This window comes from Falco naumanni, chromosome 6 (genome assembly GCF_017639655.2).
Source record: "Falco naumanni isolate bFalNau1 chromosome 6, bFalNau1.pat, whole genome shotgun sequence".
Classification (NCBI taxonomy): Eukaryota; Metazoa; Chordata; class Aves; order Falconiformes; family Falconidae; genus Falco; species Falco naumanni.
This window is the reverse complement of record NC_054059.1, coordinates 19449657-19470039: the sequence shown is the minus strand read 5'-3', so window position 1 is coordinate 19470039 and position 20383 is coordinate 19449657. Positions and strand designations below refer to the sequence as shown.

The following is a 20383-nucleotide window of genomic DNA, read 5'->3' as shown; positions in this document are numbered from 1 at the left end:
TTCCTTAGAAGCAGAAAAATACAAGATTTCGTCTGGGTTTACTCATTCACTTAAGCAGTCTTTTGCCTATGTTATCCATCTTTTTAAAGTTGTATTAAGCAACTGGAAGCTGGTGTTCCCTTTGAATAGCTGAATTACCCTGTTTATAGAAAAGCTTTCTGGAAAGAAAAGCAGAAACATGGAAATTGTTTCATTAAGTCTTCACTAGGGAATTTTCTTGAGTATTGAACTGTCTGAATGGACAGGATATTTGTTAATGCGATAGGAAATTATGGCAAGCGTGTTTTCCATTGCTACATATATTTCAGTCCTGATCTGCAGCTTTTTTGATGTTTGGATGTTGACTTTTTGCACATCTGAGATTGTCAGCTGACAGATGATACTCTGGAAAAATGAAGCGACTGCTTCTTGACTGATTGGCACCTTCTCCTTAAGGGGCTGGTTTATATTTTGACTTTGAAACTGGGGGTTTGAACTGGTATCTCGCAGTTGCTTACACCTAGCAAATGGAAAATGGAGAAGAAAATTGTTGCACAGAACATAATGTTGTAGTCCAAAGGAAGGGACCTAAAGGAAGTATATGAAGCAACATAGTAGGATGTCTACAGTTCTGTGGAGGAAGACAAAACTAACATGATTTTTAGGTACCAGCTATCAAAATTAGATCTCTCAGCCTACTCAAATACCTCTAGTGTAAGACATCAGGTCATATGATGAACAGCATGCCCCCAGCACGCTGATGTCACATCACATGCAGGGGAGCTGCCGGTGGGGCAGGGGCTATAGCTACTGCCCAGGAAATGTCCTTTCCACTGAGCTGGGTGTCTCCTCATTCCCACACCCTGACAGAATGGAACAAAAAGGCTTTTTCCTTCCAGGATCAGACACGTCAGGTGCAGGCCCAAACTAAAAAGCAAGCATAGCGATGAAGCTGATACCGTGGGTGCATGAGGTGAATGACTCTTAATGCTCGCGGCGTGAGAATGAACAGGTCTGCCGGGCTGTTGTTTGGATGGGGTTTAATACACTGCTCAGTCAATTTGATACTAGAGATTTGAAGAAGATCCTACCATTTCTAAACAGATACCATTCTTTCTCCAAAGATGAGAAGTTTTAGATTTTCTCCCGGTCAGAAAGTTCTGTTATGCAGAGCAATAACTAAAGATCAAACATTTGCCTACTGTGTTTTCATGTGCTTTTGACAAACACTTTATTCAAAAAGCATACTAAAGCATTGCTTCTGAAGTATCTCAAATGATGACAGTTGTGCGATTGATTATGCTGCAGCACACCGGAATGCTCTAATTATGCTAGTTTTGACTTTATACTGAGTTACTCTGGTCCTCATGTATGCTTTAGCACAGCTTTTGCAATGCACGTAGCTATTTTCAACTTCTTGGTAATTACATTATTAAAAGGTACTACAGAGTATAAAAATTGAATATGTTTTAAAGAATTTCAGTTCCTAACACTGAGAAACATGATGTCATGTATCAAGCAAGGGTGTTTTTTTCCCCAGAAACTTAAATGATAAGATGTCATAGCTAGCTATTCAATAACATAGTCTGTTAAACAATCGGCTGTTACCACAACATGATTTTAATCCCTGACCAAAATCAGTGATAGAAAGTTGGTATGTTGCTCCTCAGAGGGTGAAGGAACCCTATATAGTTTCCTTTTTTCTTAAGCTCTATCATGATGCTTGAGACCTGAATACCAATACAAAACTGAAAAGGTGGGGTTTTTTTCCCTACAGCATTAAAGGGAGTTTGAGCAAAGTTAGGACACTATATGCCGCTTGGGTTTAACAGGAATCTCCAGAGACAGCTGAATTGGAAAGAAAGTTGCTGTCATCTAAGAATTCTGAAGTATTTGCTCATCTGGAGACGGAAATGTTTCACTCCTTACAGCTTCTGTGAAGAATACCAGATTTCCATCCGTACTTTTAGTAAGAGAAAAAGGCCAATAGAGAGAAGGTTGCATATTCTAGCAGCCTTCTCTTTTTAGCAGTAAAATCTTGTTACAACCTTAGTAAGCTCCTGGAAGATTATTAAATAAACTGATAAAGCTTCATATGGGCAGTATAAAGACAGCAGAAAAATTCCTGCAGCTTCCCTCTTTCTGTCCAGGCTAAGCCATAATGTGCTGCAATTTGGAATGAGAACAGACAGATATCTCCATATCATACAAACTGCAGGATACATTAGCTGAGCTTTGTAAACAACATCTTAATTTTAGGGTTAACCTGTTCCACAAACAGATAAAAATGAAAAGGATTTTCAGTACTTATTTGGAACATAATAAGCTTTTTTTTTTCTTTTTTTAAGGAATTTAAGGAGTAGTAATGTATTTTTCTAGGCAGCTTGAAAACTGACACAGTGAGTGTTTGCAGAACTATTTAGGTGTGGGATTTTTTTTTATACAAAACATGGATCTGGCTTTTGTAACTTAAAGAATTCTTTAACATTTCCTCTGAGCTTGGTTTACTTGGAATACACTTTAGGTTCACCAAACAGTATTTCACTTATTCTCAGTAAAGAATAACTACAATTCTTTTTTCCTCTGTACCATTTCCTAGAGATATGTCTGTTAAAGGAAATTAAATTATCACATATTTCCAGTTGTAGAGCACTTTTTAACCTTTTGTTTGTGTGTGAGGTTATTTGGCTCAACACTGTGGAATGTGCCATATCTCTAAGGCATTTCTAAGTATTAAATTACTGTGCCATCCCTTTTTTTTTCCCCCCAGATGCTTTGCCCTATGAAATTATCTGATGCTCCTATTATTTTTTTTCACCTGTAATTTGTATGTGGCTAGTCTGAGAAATTCAAAGAATAAAACAGCAAATAGAATTGTGTGTGCTTATTTCTGAAACTTCTTATTCAGTGCCATAGAAACTCTCCTTTTCTTGAAGGTTATATTGGTCTTATGGACTTATGTCAGCAGACTTGTGGTCCACTCACAAATTGTTTCCTCAGTGGTTTAGCTGTTATTACCAGTAAGAGATTTCCTAGGATGCATTTGGACCACCAAAATGTTTTCTCTGTGTGACATCCTTGTTTCATATACCACTAAATACATGAAATACTATTTTAATCAAGAGCCATCTTATCCCATCTTCCCTTCTGTAGTCTGTACGGGCATCCTTAAGGTTCCCATCAGTATTTTATTGCTAACTAGATGCCAGAACCCTTTTTTTCTGAAGTAAAACTTGCCTCTTCTGTTCCAGGAATAATTTTTTTTATTATTATTGTAAGAGTGAGACACTGGAACAGGCTGCCTAGAGAAGTTGTGGATGCCCAGTTACTGGAAGTTTTCAAGGCCAGGTTAGATGGGGCTTTGACCTTGTCTAGTGGATCCCAGTGGCAGGGGGATTGGACATGATGATCTTTGAAGGTCCCTTCCAACCCAAACCATTCTGTATTTCAGTGATTCTGTCAGAATATGGGAATGGGGACACAAACTCCATGGAAAGGCCATCAGTCCTCATTTGACTTTTGTACCTAAGCTGTTTTAACAAGTGGGAAGTGGGAAATAGGCTTATGTATATATATTTGTATCTTATTTGCAGCCTAGTCCACATTTCTACTTTCTACCTATTGTCTCTTGATTCTGAGGCTTACAAGGTTCAGTAGCATGCCAGGATGCCAGTAGCATGCCAGGATGAGGACCCTGTAGCATGCTACCTTCTGCACCTTCTTCAGCAATGCTGACACATCTGCCAATTGAAGGAGGATTTCTCCCAAGCTTTCCATTCCTCTATTTCTCTCTTCCAGGCTGAAGAGACAGGCTGAACTTAATCTAGGGAGATAATTAAGATGGACAGAGTCATCTGATGAAACTTCGGGTTTGCTAAGCTCCAGAGAAGGATCCAAGAGTGGCACCTCTCTTCTGTAGACCCTAATCTAAGATATCACACTGTTTTCTTACTCCGTCGGCATCATTTTGCATGTCTAGCCCTATAATACTGGTAATGGTGGGCTGCCCTCTATAGTAATGGCAATAGTGGAGGAAGACAGTCTTACTTTGCCCACATCCTGGCTTTCAGCTGAAGCTATGTAAAATCCCATGAAGCAACACATGCAACAGCAGGTTCTTGCATTAAAGTATGTAAAAAGTTGTTAAATAAATAGTGGTTTACTAAGCTGCCTTAGTTTACTGTAAGAAGTATTATGAATCAATTTTATTAATTTTATATTTTTAATATAAATATTGTGTATTTTTAGAAACACAAATACTGCAGTATAAAAAAAGACAGTATAATACAGTCACTGAACATACTAGATGTCATATCTTGAAGATTAGAAATGGGTATCTTTGTCTTCTAGCCAAAATTCTGTCTAGGCAAAACATGCACGATTGCTTGGTTCCCAATCACGAGAAACAAGCTCACTATGTCAGCTGTTTCCCTTGGTAAATTATGGGGAGATGCTCATTATTGAATTTATTCATAATTAACAACAGAAAAGGAGCAATAACAAGATAATTGTCTGTAAAAGAAAGATCACTCTGAACCTCAGTCTCTCTGTAAAAGTTTCAAAGAAATTCTAAAGGTTATGCTGTTAATTGGGTATGTAAAACAAAAAGGACTGGCAACTGTTAATTCAGGCAAGAAAGAGAAAAAAAGAAGAAAAATAACATACTTGATGGTAATAATTAGTGGATTAAGTCTCCCAATTTGCTGTTTGGACCAGTCAAAGATGATAAGTTTATGATCACACTAGTAACAAACAAAGCACATGAAAATATATCTTGAATGCTAGCAAGAGATTCGTTCAGTAAAACAAGCCTCTGTTTATCACAGTTTTTACTGATAACATCTTGGACATGGTGAGCCCTCAACTTTGTTTTTTTCTTGTAGTTCTGTACAAGAAAATCTCTAATTGTCTTTGTCAACTTGGTACAATTTCATACCTGTATCACCAATTTGCTATTTGTGGAATGATGCAGAAAATAATCTTTACAACATAGTTTTTAAACATGTGCAAAAATGTCATTTCAAATGCTTTCACAGAAATTTACCTACAGGAGATATAACAATAAACAGCATAGTCATATCATTTAAGTAGCACGGAAACTTTATCTGGTGACACATCCTAATCTGAAAGTAAAAAAAGTATTTTCTTCTGGGTCCTGCCACTACTTTTTTGCTTAGCAAATACATAGCTGATAGACAGAAACAAGCACTTTCCACAATAAGTAAAAACAGATGCATTACTTAAGAAAGGAATGTAGCTCTTGATTCAGAGTCAGAATCATCGCTTGCGTACTTCTACTTCAAAATCTAACACTACACAAGGTATTTGTCCTTGTCCATTGTGTGCAGATGTTTTTGGATGATGGCATGTCAGAGTATCTTTTCATATTTGAGATAGGAAGTTCAGCATGACAACAATTATAACATTTCATTGGTAATTACTTATCAAAAGTTGCAAGCATTCATCTGATTTTGTGGTGCTTAGGGAAGAAGAAATGACAAAGTTACAAGTGACAAGGGTTTTTAACTTCCAGGATATCACAACAAGGAAAAAGAAATCTCAGTTCAGAGTACCCAAAGATACTGCATCTCTGTCAGCAAAGTGTCCCCCTCCTAGTCTGCTGGGTAGTTCAGCATGAAGTTCTCGTCTTAAGTTTAAATATTGATTCCTGCCACAGGTTTTTGTTTTCCAGTCTTCTGATCTGCTGACAGACTACAAATAAATTATCTGTGTTCCATATGCTACAATCAATTTGATCATACGTGGTTTTCAGCTGTTTATAACAGGGAAGACTAAGAAAATATGACCTGTTTCTTTTACAGTATTGCTTTGGACAGAGTCATACCTCCTATGTCATAGGATCTAGTTTCTGTACTAAGAAGTAAATTCAAGTCAGCATTCAGTTATTTCAATGTCTTAATACCTGAAAAAATTCCGTTCCATGAGTAGAAGTGCCATGACCCAAATGGTAACATTGCCATTTATTCAGATAGAGATTTAATTGTGGGACTTAAGGGAACTGCCTGTCTTCTAAGAATATCTGAAAATGTTATGTTGGTTTTATATTTTAAAAAATCCAAAGTATAATGGGCAACACGTATGTCTACATTTAAAATTTCCAGTCTTGTATCTCAGCTGTATACCAATCTGCTATCCTCTCAAATTAATTTAGGATCTTGTTATTGAGAGGTTTCTCCCTGCAGGCTCTCCCTGCTCACACACCTATTAGAAAAAATCCTACATTTCAATATACAAACTGACCCCAAGGTAGGGAAAGTCAAGGAAGAAAGTCCATTTCAGGTATATTGCTGCACAGCTGATCTAGAGTTTTGGCCTTTGCTCTACAGCATTGCTTACCGGCTTACTGCTAAACACTGGATTAGGTGGAATAGCTGTTTGTTCTAGTATGTCATCTGGACACCTAATCTACTTTTGAAAAGATGCTCTCCAGTTTTATGTATGGTACGTACAGTGGTGGCATAAGGCACTAATACAGTGCAGACCACAAAAAAATGTGTTTTCATGAAGCACCAATTTGTAGCAATTGCAGGAATAAAGTCTTCTGCTCTCCACGTAGGAGCAGATCAGAAAAGAACATGGACCTACGTAACTCATTTTCTTCCCATTGTGTTTGTCCATTAGCCAGATGAAGCGCGCACTTCCCATGCTGTTCCATTCATACAGCCTGGTGTTCATTCAGAAACAGAATGTTTCCTTTAGTTGATGGATTAAAGGCAGGAGGGGGGAGGAGTGTAAAAATGTTTTGGGATGTGCAGTACTTCAGGAACAACGTTTCACACCAAAAATTTGTGATTTTTTTTTTTTTTACACAACTTCAAAACAAAACAGGTACTGCCTCTTAAATAAGCAAAAATAACTTTTTACAAAAAAGCAAGACCTAAAGCAGTTTTTTGTGCAGTTGCTGAGATGTTAATGTCAGGTTATTTTTAAAATCAATCTTCTATTACACCTTCAATATGGTATAAAAACTAAGTGAACATTTTTTTTTCCCCTGCCTTGACTAATCTAGCATTATATTTTGGTAAGCTGAAATGTGAACCTAGAAATGGGTATGTGACCTTAAAAAAAACCAGCAAGTAAACTCTGTAAGCAACTTTACAGGTTATTGTTTGTTTTCATCTTCACTTGCAGACCAGGTGTCTCTAGCAAAGCAAATCTGAGGAAAAGCTACTTTTGTTGGAATCTCTTTGTGAACACAACAGATGACATAAAGAGCAGGTGTTAAAAAAGTGAAAAAGACAAACAGCAGTTATTTTACAGGATGTTTAGCTGTGGAACAGCTTGGGGGTGAGGGGAAATCAGGCTATTCTAAAGCATCTTATCTGGAAATATTTGCTCAAATAAAAGAAACATTTCTGTGTCTTGTAAAACATGATCTGCCTTTTCTTCCCCAAAGAATGGCTTAGATATACTTATCCCATTCCTCTTGTAACTGATTTCCCAGGGACTGACAGGAAAAAGCACAGTTTTTACTAAATAAGGATGCTGGAATTTGTTTACTGGTTTCTGTTTACCTGATGCCACTTCTGTTACTGTGTTTGCCTACTTAAGTGGCATTTAGCACTGGAGTCTTGTGTGTGATTTTACTATTTGTGTTAGGAAATTACTTAGCAGTTGGGTAGATTAGACTGGTTTACTTTGTGTGTTTTTCATCCTGCACTGCACATCTGTTCATGCTGGTCTTAACATTACAATAGTGAGCATTGTAAATTAGTAAGTAGAAAGGTAAGTATGTAGAGGCAAGTATGTTTGCCTATGAGATTAAAAACCCAAAAGCTACTGACATTTCTTGGATGTCTAAACTGAGCACCCTAAACACCAGAAAGACAGATTTAGAGGCCCGTGCTGCACCCTTCAAGTGCATGCATTTTGGATTTAAGCTTCAAGGTCCATTTTCAGGTAGATGAAAACACTGCTTTCTGCTTTGAAGTGTGACTTGTTTCTTACACACACAAACCTGCCAGCAGATACCTTTAGGTGTATCATGCTAGTTCTGTAACTTTGTGACTGATGAGAGAAGTGAACCCTAATGCAAATTTTTTTATAGTCATGTAAGAAGCAGCTATTCATTGTAGCGAACTGCAAATTCTCTCCATTTGCAACAAGTACTTCTTTAAACCCATATGACACCACTGGAATACTAACTTGAAGATGTTATGTCAACTGCTCAGTTAAGTCCTCAAAATACTGCTTAGAAGACAGGCATCTCGGTATGAAACATAAAGACTCATAAATTTACTAAGCAACTATCACACTTTTTCAGGTACCAGTCAAATAAAGGTTTGTTCAAAATCTATTGAACTGTATAGCATTTAGAATCAAAGGAGTTTCTATGAAAATGTGGAACAATGATCAGGTTTATTCTCCGGTAATACTAAGAATGTACCCAGTTTGCATTTTTTTCTTCTGCTTCAGGTATAATTTTACGAATGTTGCCACTTTGGCAATAAACATGTCATTTTCCTTTTATTGCAATGGAGTTGCATTAAAGGAAGCTATGTGGCATCTGCAGCACCTTTTCCAGAATAGTTTTCCCTTTGAATATTGTATATTTGAGTGGAAATGTTACAGGATGCAAAGGACATCCGCTAATGAACTTTCTTGAAATTCTATCACCTCACTAGGCTAATTTTGCTGCAAGTCAGACTCCCAGTCTTTGCTCAGAATTACAGTTCTTGATCAGCAGAGCTTAATATGATAATTTTTTGCACGAAAGTTTTGAAATCATGTTTCAAATAACATTTTTCAAACATGCCTTGGACAAGGTACATTCTATATTCTTTGAACAGAGATAAAATAGCCCTTGTCAGTGAATTCTGAATTAGTAGCTGAGTCTTTCATGTCAAAAATGTCAGGCACGCTGGCAGTCTGCCTGCACATGGAATTATTGTTTGTCCAAGCAACTCAGATGTGGTGACAAACTTTAAAGCACGAGCCCTGCAGGACAGTGCAGTTGTCTGTTCTAGTCAGTAGAGTTACGGTTAGACTTCAAAACAACTCTGTGATTGAAAGGTAACGCAGAAATTTGGTTCAGCTAATGCATTTTGTGAACTTAGAAGGAGAAAATAAACCCAAACAAACAAAACAACCACAATGAAACAGATAACAGGATGTTGTAAGCAAGACTTTTAGAACAGAAATGGTATTATCCTACCTTCATTAGCCACTGAGTGTTGTTTTCCATGATGTTTTCAAGCAGTTGCAGTCTCTGAACAGAATCATCGTAGTCTAGAGGTGCATCCCTTTGCACCGCGTTGGACACGTAGGACGCCGAGGAGCGGCAGTTGTCTGCCTCGGGCAGGAGGAAGGTGTAGCTGCAGGACCCGTGCTGGACCTGGTACTGCTTCTTGCCTATCGTCTCCATGCTCTTGCTAAAGGAGTCGTATCCCGAAGCTAAGAAGATACTGCAGCCCAAAAAGAAGCCAACAGTCAGCTGCATTTTTAATTCCTGCGGTAAGGCGGCAAGCCTGGAGTGCCGGACTGCGCTAGGAGAGCCCAGACCTAGTTAACCTGCGCCGAACCCCGGCGCTCTGCTGCCATGTGCCGTCAGGACGAGGGCTGGGCTCTCTCACTGTCCCAGCCGCAAGCTGGAAACGTGCCGTGCTCTCCCCCGCGCCGTGCCCTCAGCTGTCAGCCGCGGAAAGCACCAGCAGTCCCCTCGCAGCCGGGGGATCCGGCCCCGCCGGGCCCACCAGCCGCCAGGCTTCCTCCCCCGCCTCGCCCCTGCCAAGAGACGCGGCCCGGCCGCCCGAATCGATCGCCTCCCCCCCCCCTTATAGCGAAGGCGACCAGCGCCGGCAGCATGTGGAGCGGGGCCGGCCCGCCCTCCGGCCCGGCCAGCGCCTTCCTGCGGGGCGGGGGGGAACCCCAGGGAGGAGCCAGCGGCGGCGGGACCCCCGCGAGGGCCTGCAGCACGGTGCTCATTAAGACCTTCCTAGACAGAGCAATCGGTTCCGATGGCCTCCAACCATGCTTGTAAATTGCTGGCGGTGGTAGTCATTTTTACACGTTGTCCAAAAAGAAAGAAAGAAAGAAAAAAAAAAAAAGGGGGGGGTGGCGGGGGGAGTTCCAGGGCTTGTTTGTTCGTCTTAAAGGATTTATTTATTTAAAATGTACCGCACCACGATGTCATTCCGTTTGTGCCTAACGCATTGTGCGGCCCCAGAGAAGGGCACTGGCCCGAGCGCACAAAAGCAGGCTTGGGCACGTCCCCGCAGAGAACGAGGGGGTGCTAATTAAACGTTTCACTTGAGCACAGATTTTGTATTTCACTTCATCCCCCAGACAAATACCCATTTTCAGGCGCGTCTCTCAAGCGTTAAGCGTTTTCGAGCTGCCTTTTTTTTTTTTTTTTTCTTTCCTTTTCCCCCCAGGCTTTTTTGCCTGTATGAAGGGTTAGCTGCGGGAGCGGCGGGGCGCACGGGCGCTGCAGACCCCGACCCGCTGGGCGGGCAGAGGGCAGCCCAGTCCTGTGCCCTTGGAGGTGGGAAATACTCGGGAAAGGTGAGGGCAAGTCTAGTATAAAGTATTGGAAACGTATATGTAAGAGTAAAAAGGAGCATCCCCCTACTTCCCACGCCCGTGTTCTCTGCAATGATCACTGGTCTTGAAAAAGCGGAGAATCACTAACCAACTTAACGAACCATGGGAAAGAGTTGATTCCACTGAAATTTTGAAAAAGTTTACTTCTGCTTTAGAAAATGTCTTCTTGAAACCAGCAGGCTAGCATACTGACTCCTGCAGACAAAACTGTGTGAGAGTTTTGCTGGGTCTGGATCTGGAAGCTATAGATTTTTCTTCATTAAAATAAACAAAGGGAATGCCATGCTAGTCAAACTAACATGAATTACAGATCAAAGTTTCTCTTCTATGAGAAAAATCCTGGCGTGCCTCAGGATCTCTTAGGACAGACTTTCTTACACAACTTGCTGTATTTCATGTAGCGTGTTAATGTGGCTTTTACTTTTTAAATCATGGAAGCTGTGTTCAGGGGTTGTCAAAAATAGTCGTAGCAGCTGAAATGCATGCCTTACATTGTTGGAGGCTGTTGGGATTTCTTCATAGACTACATAGTTACCTCTGGAAGGGAAAATCTCTAGAATTAAATTCTGGAGACTTCCAGAAAGGTTCTAGTTATACTTGGACTGTGACCTGCAGAACCATTTGTCAGATATTTTTTTTCCTGTGGAATACTCATCTGCCGTTGCTCATCCTTCCAGCCAGAGGAAATGGAGCAATGTGTTTGGAACTTGGGATACAGTCAAGATTACTTTCTACAAAATTTCTACAAATTTGGGGGGGTTGGCATATAAATTATGCGTTCTCTATCCCTTCAACTTTGTATTGCAACAGCAAGGCAAGTTAATGTGACAGCTACCTGCATTGTTAATGAAGTTTCAAAAAGCTTTTTGTATACTGATTACTTTTCAATGCATTGAAGTCTTTGAAAGAATGTTTCATTCCATGTGAATAACAATCTTTTGCAACGTAGTTGAGAAGCCTACTGTTATCTAATGAAGACAGCGTATAGGATTAGATTTATACACTAGACTGTGTGAAGCATTTCTAGGTATCGAACCAGACATTCATATTCAGTATTTTCTGTTATTTGAGTTTTTTTGATTAATTTGCTAAGTGAGAATTTCCTAGTGTGACTTGTACTTGTCCTTAAATTGGTCTGTTCTCTGCTTTCTTTTCCTCTCACAGCTAGCCCAAAGAAAATATAGGGCCCTCAGTAGAGTAGTGCTGACAGTAAGATTGCTCCAGCCCTTAAAGTATCTGTTTCCTAATGAGGAACAACTAGAGGGTAATGATTAATTTTCTGATTACATTTTTATGTATTTTTTTATTGCTTTAGCTGGACAAGAAAGGTAAAGATGACACTGACCAGTGTAGTCTTTTAGAAGTTTTCTTTTTAATTATTAGACCTATCTCAAGGAACTGTACATACATAAAAGATTTAAGGGATGCTGAGGATTCATTACACGGGATCTCCATGAGAGGCTTGATTAAATCAATAGTTTCTGAGTTGTTATAAAGCCTGCCATCTGTATGCCACGCTAGTGAGTCAGATCACCAACATAATCTGGCAGCTCAGTTTAGCTGGGTTTTTGAGGAGAGACTGGAGTGTCTCTAAAGGTTTGAACCGGCGTCTGTTTTCCTTTAGGAAAGGCTGATGCATGACCCCAGGAGGCCCTGGAACAGAACTGAACTTGGGAGTCTGTCTAGCAAGGCTTGCTGTATCTTGGACCTCCACTAGGGAGAACTGTGGTTGTAGGAATACTGGAGATAGAAACTGGTTCATCTTTTACTGTTTTTTTGGCTGGGTTTGGGTTTTTGTGGGGGTTTTTGTTTTGGTTTTGGGGGGTTTTTTTTGAATGAATGAATGAATGGCCAGTTGCTGTGGCAGCTGTCAGCAGTTCAGGGAAAAGGTATGGAAAGTGCAGGTGTTAGTCTGAGAAGTGACGATGACTTACTAATGGCATACCCTTACCAGCACAGCAGGCACCACCAGTTAGCTGCTTCGTTGTGCTTCTCATCTAGCTCTTGGAGCAACACCCTGAGGTTCACCATGGGAATGTTTTCCTCAACGTTTCCTTGATACTTCCAGGCTGTAGGGTTGATAACTGGAATACAACTCCCAACGCACACACACATTTGAGGGAGGATTTTGCTGTTTCCCCATCTGGGTCCAATGGACTCATACTGTTTTAACGAAGGACTCTTTCCCACTGCCCGGGAAAGTCAGCGAGTGTTCACCTTGCCAACAAAATAAATATACATCCCTTTAACCCTTCACTACAGGATAGTGCTGTATTTGGTGCATCTTTTGGAGCATTTGATTGTGATCCTTCACCCTTTCTGTTCCTTTGGGAGCAGCTTTCCCAGCTGTGGAGGAGGAAGTGGTCTTCTCTGCCTCCCCAGGGAGTCAAGCCAGTCAGAGTTCAGGGGGGAAGAAAGTAGTAACAGCTAAATTTAGAAAACTGGTGTGAAAAGTAAAGGCAAGTTAAATACCTTTTTGTCCTTGAAAACTGAGCAGGAGGAAGGAAGATGCCTGAATACAGCCTTTTTACTGAGCCTCAGAAGCTGCTTGCAGGGCAGGGCTTAGTACCGAAAAGCTGAATGACGGAGATCTGTCTCCCATCAGTTATGAGAAGGAGCATCTCACTGTTAGATATGTCCAAGTAGGAAAGAATTTAAATAATTTGGCATGGAATCTTATATATGCCAGTATGAAATTGAATAAAAAGTTGTAATTCAGAGCAGTTGCTTCCTCTGTGTTTTGGTTTGGGTTTTTTTCATGTTCAGGATTCTCTTCATCTTTTATTTCTGCTGTCGATATGGAGTGGCATGTTTGCATTTGTAGTACATTTATTCTGCAGACTGAAATATAGCTGCTTAGCCTGTGATTTCCTGCTTGGGTTATAGCTGGAGTGTACATAGTATTTGACATAAAATAGCAAATAGTGGCTTAGTATGTTTGAAGTACAAATTAGATCTTTCCCTTTTTAGAAAGAAGATACCCACTTGACAGAAGTCACCTTATAAGAAGAGCTGAAATGTATATTTTGTTAAAACTAAACGTTTAGAACATTTTGCCAGATGTGTTGCAGGCAATTTCCTTCCCTGGGAAACAGTAAATTCCCTTACTCAGCCAAACCTGGTTTTATTCCATACAGCATATGACTAAGCTGCTTTGAGAAAGATGCCTGAATACTACTAACATTATCTTTCCAACTATCATTTTACTTACAGCTGCACAGCTTCTGTTTGACAGGCAAATACAGAGATTGTGTGAGTTCTGTGATAGAAAAGAAAGCATAAAAGTTTTTGAAGTAATGAAAGAAAATGTTGACTTGGCTTTAGTCTGCTATATGCAGACTTTGCCACCTAAAACTTTCAAGATGTTGATTTAGTAGATAAGTGAGTTCTCATTTCAGCAGTTTTCTTCTTTTAGCAAGGGAAAAATACATAATAAGATATGTGCAAAACAAAGGCAGAACAATGTAAGCAAGTAGGTTTTGGTGCTGCATTCTTACAGGGATATTTGATCTACATACATAAATGAAAATGCTGTAGTGTGAGAATCTGTAACTTCGAAATCAAATGCAATGAAAAATTATCTGAAACTTGGAATAAATTAATGAAGTATTTTATATATTTCTGGTATTTACATTCCTCACATTTTGACACTCAGTGTTAAGTCCCCACCTTTGGTTCCTGGTCCTTTAATATTAGTTTATGGTAGTTCTATTTGCTGGCTTCAAAATATTTTCTTTCACTGGGAGTATTTTAGCATGTTTCTCAGGAACAAATGTCAACAAGGACAAGACTCATGAACTTGTAACTTTAAAAACAGGGAACAGGATCTTGGACCTTACTAGATTTTTAGTCTGCTGAAAATCTTATCTGTTTTGAGATCTTACTCTCTTTGAAAGAGAGGAGTGCCAGGTTATTATGTTTTCTGATAAGCAAAACCAAGTTGTTTTCAACAAGACCCATAGTTCAGTTCTTTAGCGCTTCTAAAATTATCTTACCAATAGTTCCTCCTTCCCTCACCATTTGACTATTATCCTTTTTATTCAATCTGAACTTCTCCACCAGTCTCCCACAACTTCTTTAACAAAATCTCTGAATTATGCTCACTTTCTCAGCTGCTGCTTATTTCTAGTCAGTCAGAACATCTGGTGTAACATCTTGTGAATTCCTGGTCATCTTTATGTTCCTTCTCTGACATTCCCTGGCGTCTCCTTTGAGTGTTCTTCCTTTCAAGGGAAGGCATTTACCCAGTAATTCTCATATTGTATTTTTGCTGAAGGGACACGAGGTCAATAATCGGATCCCCTGAAAATTTCAGTTACCACTCTGTCTTGGTGACTCAGTCTGTCTGTTCCCATCTTGCCTTGTAGTATCCAATCCATCATTTCAGTACATGGTATTTTTCTGAGATGTCATGCCATTAGCGGAAGCATAATGCAGCCAAAACCAGACTTGGTGTCTTCCCTGGGAAATGCTGGCGTGCTAGCCCCTTTTTCTCTTTCACAGTTGATACTGCCTCCGTCCTTCAATGCATTTGAATCTATAATCTATGAGCTATGTTTATATCCCTTTGTTTCTTTGGTATTTTATTCTCTCCCTTTTTTGATGCTAAGCATTCATTAATGTCTCAAACTCCTGTGTTGATCCTCATGAGCAGCACATTGAATTTTGTTTCATATTCTGACTCCTCCATAACATTTGAAATGTGATTTGCTTATGAATCTTATGTTAGTTCTGCCTCTTTTAGTAAATTACATTCAACTTTATTTTCATAAGAATTGTTAGCTGTCAGAGCTTCATGCAAGTAGACTATCCACTTCATTCCATCTAATTTGTTTTCATTTTTGGAAGCTCTAAATTCAGCACCTCTTCTACCAAATATGTCAGCTTCATTGCTTACTTTGTAGGCACTGACAGAACTGGCTTTCTTGGACCATCTTGATTAAATTTGGGATCTTTTTCTCAGTTAACATGACCATATTTTCCACTTCTAGACTCATTTTTATATCCCACTGATGTTAATATAATCTCAGTCAAAAAGCCCTAAGCAGATGTTGTATAACATTAAAAAAATATATCTTTTTATATATACATAGTTATATCTGTATATATGTACATGCTTAGTATGTTGTAGATGCCACCGTACCTAAAATATCATTGGTCATGTTAATTTAATTTGGGACATTATGATATCCCATCTTGAGCGGTGAAAGTAATATGCATGTTTGTTGAAATTCCTGTCATTATGACTTCCACAATCCAAAAACCTTCTTAAATGCAAAATTCTTCTTGGTTATTACTGTTTCCTTACTTTTGTAGTGATTTCCTTTATCAATCCAAATTTTCAAGGTATATATAAAGTAGAATAGTAGAATACACTAATATCTATAAAACTGTAATCTATACAAATAAAGTATGTGGATATCTAAGAAGATTCTCAGTACATTAATGAAGTTCCTATTTGTAGGACAGGTGGTAGTTTCTTTCACTGTGAGCATTTTTTAATAATGACTATTATTTTAATCTTTGAAGGATGAGTCATCCACATACAGAAGTAGGAAGTGAGTCCCAGGATTAGGAAGATTACTTGCTACATGTCCTTCCTCCTTAGTTTTTTTATATTGTTTGGCTATAGGGCCCAAAGGCTATGCTCATTCTCGTCAGTTACGTGATGACAGCAAACTTTAGCTGGTAACAAGCGTAATGGCATCTTAAACTCAAATAGCACGACTTCAAAATTTACATGGAAATTACAGCTAATGTTAAGGATCTTACAACTGGACCGCTGAATATCTTTGACAGCATGAAGTGCCGTGCCCCATCTATCTCCTACACTGGGCAAAACATACTATAGCACTTGTTTAAACAGCTTACCCTTGGTTTGAAACTGAATGAAATAAGTTGTGTGCTAATGCGTAGGAACTAGCTCTAGTAAGGCCTTTAAAACTTACTTTTAAAAATTTTTGTAGCACATGCATATTTACTCTTCATTATTGAGCTAAATGTGAAAAAACTAACAGGTATTCTTACTCTATATGCTCTTTGAAAAATGTCTTTTTAATTACAGTTTTGTGCATTTGGACCATTTAAACCAAAAATCTTTATGTAAGGTTTTGACTTTTATTGCATTATGTGAATGTCATATTATGTTGATGTGAAAAGGCAGCAGACTGTGAAAGAATCCAGAAGGCTTTTGGAAAATGAGAAACCTGCCTTACTGACATCTTAAAGAAAAATGTATATGCTGTTTGTTTAAAGGAATGTATTTTTAAAACGTCTAAGCAGTTGACAGTAATCTAGCCTTACAAATCACCCCACTCCCTTTGATTTAAACCCTTCCTCTTGTAAGCAGTCATTCAGGTTAGCGGAAGGTTCTCTCATCTGGTAACAGGACACTTACTTGATAATAACAGCGTGCCACACTTCCGAAGAGCATGTTCAAGTTAAGAATCTGAATTCAAAGATAAACTGATGTCAAAGAGAGAATGAAAAGGAAGTGAGAAACTGTGTAAGAGGAATAAACAACGCTTTCAGAGAGAGAGAGGACATTTATGGCAACAGTAAGGTACCTAGTTCCTGACATCTGTTTCCCTCAAGAAAAAAAAATACAGCGCATATGCTAACCTTTTTGTGAAGAGCGCAAGAAAAATATTTGCAGCATATTTTCATATATTCATATTTGTTGAACTGTTATGGATATGTAATTTGAAGAGGACAGAACAACTGCAAACTATTTTTGCAATCTGTAAAGATAAATCTTGGTTTTTTTCAGTACTAATAAACATAGTTCAGTAATTGTTCTCAAAAACAGTGCCCACCCTCTTGCTGATTCTGCCATAAAAACTGGGCATTCTCTTTATCCTTGGCTATACTGCTGTACGAGCAAAGGAAGGAACTGACATTTTTTTTTCCCTGGTTAGTGAGGCATCAGGACTTGTGATGGGACAGGAGAAAGATTACCTGCATACTGATACTAAGATTAGGGCTGCTTTGAGCTCAGACTCTTTGCCTCCATCCAACCATCTAATGAAACTCCTATTGCTGTGTAAATATTAACATAAGTACCTCACGGGCCGAGTAACAGTCCGTTCTTCATCTCTCCAAATAAATAAATTGCTGAGAAGATAATCCTCCATCTCCAGTGGAATGTGTACAAAAGATCAAATCTCTTATGAGTATCCTATCATCAAAAAGTTATATTTTCTTCCCAACACAAACCAATTAGAAAGTCCTTTTACCAGCCTGAATTATTACCCGAGTAGTTTCACTACACAGAGGAAATTCAAATCTTTGAAAATCTTTAATTTGTCCCACTATAAATACATGTGTAAGAAATTTGGAGACTGTCATTGGTGATGTCTGTAGTGTTTGAAAGTGAACCCCCATTCAGGCTAGCCACAGCCAAACTGACTTATATTTACAAAACCCCATCAAATAGCTCCATCTTAGCTTACTAGCTTTGGTTTAAACTTGACTATAGAAGGTCTTGCTTGTAGTTGTATGTTCTGACTTGATTTTTAAGTCAATATCTTCAGTCAAATCTGTGATCAAAATCTATTTTAAATAACTAATAAGGCTTCACCTTTAGTGTTAGATGATATATTATCAGTTGTTACTGCTTCAGCCATAGCCTGTGGGTTGTTACTAACAGCAACATCCAGTCAATAGCATTTTCTTGAACATAAATAATTATTTATCTAATTCACCAAACTAACAATCAGTTGATGGTATTCTGCTAATTTCTGCCTGCCTTTACCTTTTTGCCTATCACAGCACTCTCCAAACTAGCCAGTTGCAACAAGGTCTTTACCATCACATACCACCATGCTCTTCACGCCAGTCCCTCTGCTGCCTTCTCCTCGTCCTGCCTCACCCAGAGCACACACACCCACTCTCTTCCTTTTTCCTCCTCTCTCTCCCTCGGCTGCTCTCTCTTTGTTGGCTCTCAACCCCTTACCAGAACCAGCCACAGCTGCACCTTGTCTACACCAGCCAACCCGCCGCACCTGAAGCCAGCCCACAGCTGTATGTTATCAGTGTTAATTAACCCAGCTTCATTTCTCTATATTTGCCCACTCAAGTATCATTTTTAAGAACAAAAATGCATAGATTAAAGTTAAAATATTTACTAGATGATGCCATGACAATTAGAAGAATATCTCCTAACTTGGCCAGCTTAGAATATTTTCCTTTTCTATTAGTGAAGAGTGTATCCTTGCATAGGGTGTGAAGGTGGCTGCCTTTGGTTAAACACAAAGATCAGGTCACCCAAGACTTCTTTGTAGAGCCAGAGAGATTGCTTTCTGTTGAGCAGAAGGGGACTTTTGAGTAACAGGCTCAGATGGATGCACTTGAAGTCAGGGAAAATGAAAATCATGACGTTCACTAGACAGTACAAATGCTGGCTTCATTATTCTTCTAAAAACCTCCTTGCTGTAAACTGTATGGGAAGGCCAGGAGCCTTTTCAAAACCACTTTTCTGCAGAAGGTGGTGAGAACTGAGGATAAAACCACCTGATTTCTTGTCTTTTGCTGAAAGTTCTCATTTGACTTACTGAAAGAAGTGATGGTTATTTCAGATTTCAGATGTGTTTCATTGTCTCAACTTAAAGTGTTGTTGTTAGTATATTATCAGTATTTTTTTCATTTTATTACAATTTTCAGACTATTATATCCAAACTTTATTGCTTCCACTCTCCTCTCTTTTAGTAATGCATTCAACTGGACTATGAATTAATTAAAAAGCAGTCCACAAAGAGATTTGGTCTAAATACATTATTCACCCTAGAAAGATAATTCTTTTACACTGTAGGTACATTTTTCAAGTTTAAGAGCCCTATACCTTTGGTAAATGTCAGCTGAAATGTTTAAGCAGTGCCTGTTCTGGCCCCCACTGCAGCCCATGGCAAGGAAGGGTGGACTAGCAAGGGACTGAGTTTTGGAAGGGTGGGCTAGGAAGGGACTGGGTTTTGGAAGGGTGGGCTAGCAAGGGACTGGGTTTTGGAAGGGTGGGCTAGCAAGGAACTGAGTTTTGGAAGGGTGGGCTAGCAAGGGACTGGGTTTTGGAAGGGTGGGCTAGCAAGGGATAGAGTTTTCAGCCAGCTGTGAAGTGTTCCAGGCAGCGCGACAGTAGGCAGGGAAACAGTTAGGAGTCACGGCCTAAACTTTGCTTTAATTTCATACCAAGTATAAAGAAATATTTTCTGAGGTGAAGATCTATGAGGCTGTATAAAAGCCTCTCATGAGAAGCGGTGGAATCCCTGTTGCATGAGTAATTTAATATAGATGGGCAAAACACTGAAATATGTAAAGGAAAATCCTGTACTGGCAGCAGTAAGAATTCAGTGACCTAATAAGCTTTTTCATCTTTTAATTTCTCTCATTAAACCTCATCGCTTTGCTGAAAGAAAGAAAAATGTTTATGTTGGACTTCCATGTGAAAAGTGCTTATAGAAAAAAATACCCCTCTTCAGATGATAAAAATATAATTAATATATATGAAATAATTCTTACATTTTCTCACAGCCATAAAATTAAACCTGTCAGCCACAGGCTAACATTAATGCCTGCAAACTGCTAAACACAATTATTGCAATGTAATGCAGCAGTGGTTTTAATTTTGGAAATGATTATGGTTTTAGATTTCATTGCAATATTAGAGCAACTTCATTTTATATTATTCATTCTACCTGTGACATGTGAAAGTATATAGTTACTCCTGTTACTAAAAGCATCAGAGTGGTGCTCCATAGGCTATTGCCCACATGCGAACCTGCTTGGCTAACTGAGAAGTTTACAACCAACTAAATTATTCTCAGCTATCAATAGCTTAATTGCTACTTTT

The 20383-nt window shown here is 39.0% G+C and overlaps 1 protein-coding gene across 2 annotated transcripts in view; it reads right to left on the bottom strand.

Annotated features, from left to right (window-relative positions):
* Positions 1-9778, bottom strand: part of ANGPT2 (angiopoietin 2) — a 46530-nt gene extending 36752 nt beyond the window's left edge. For both annotated transcript variants that reach the window (XM_040598269.1, XM_040598270.1), the window contains exon 1: positions 9155-9778. In XM_040598269.1, the coding sequence (XP_040454203.1) occupies positions 9155-9439 (285 nt within the window). In that variant the 5' untranslated portion in view covers positions 9440-9778. The remainder of the gene's footprint in view (positions 1-9154) is intronic.
* Between the last annotated feature and the right edge of the window lie 10605 nt (positions 9779-20383).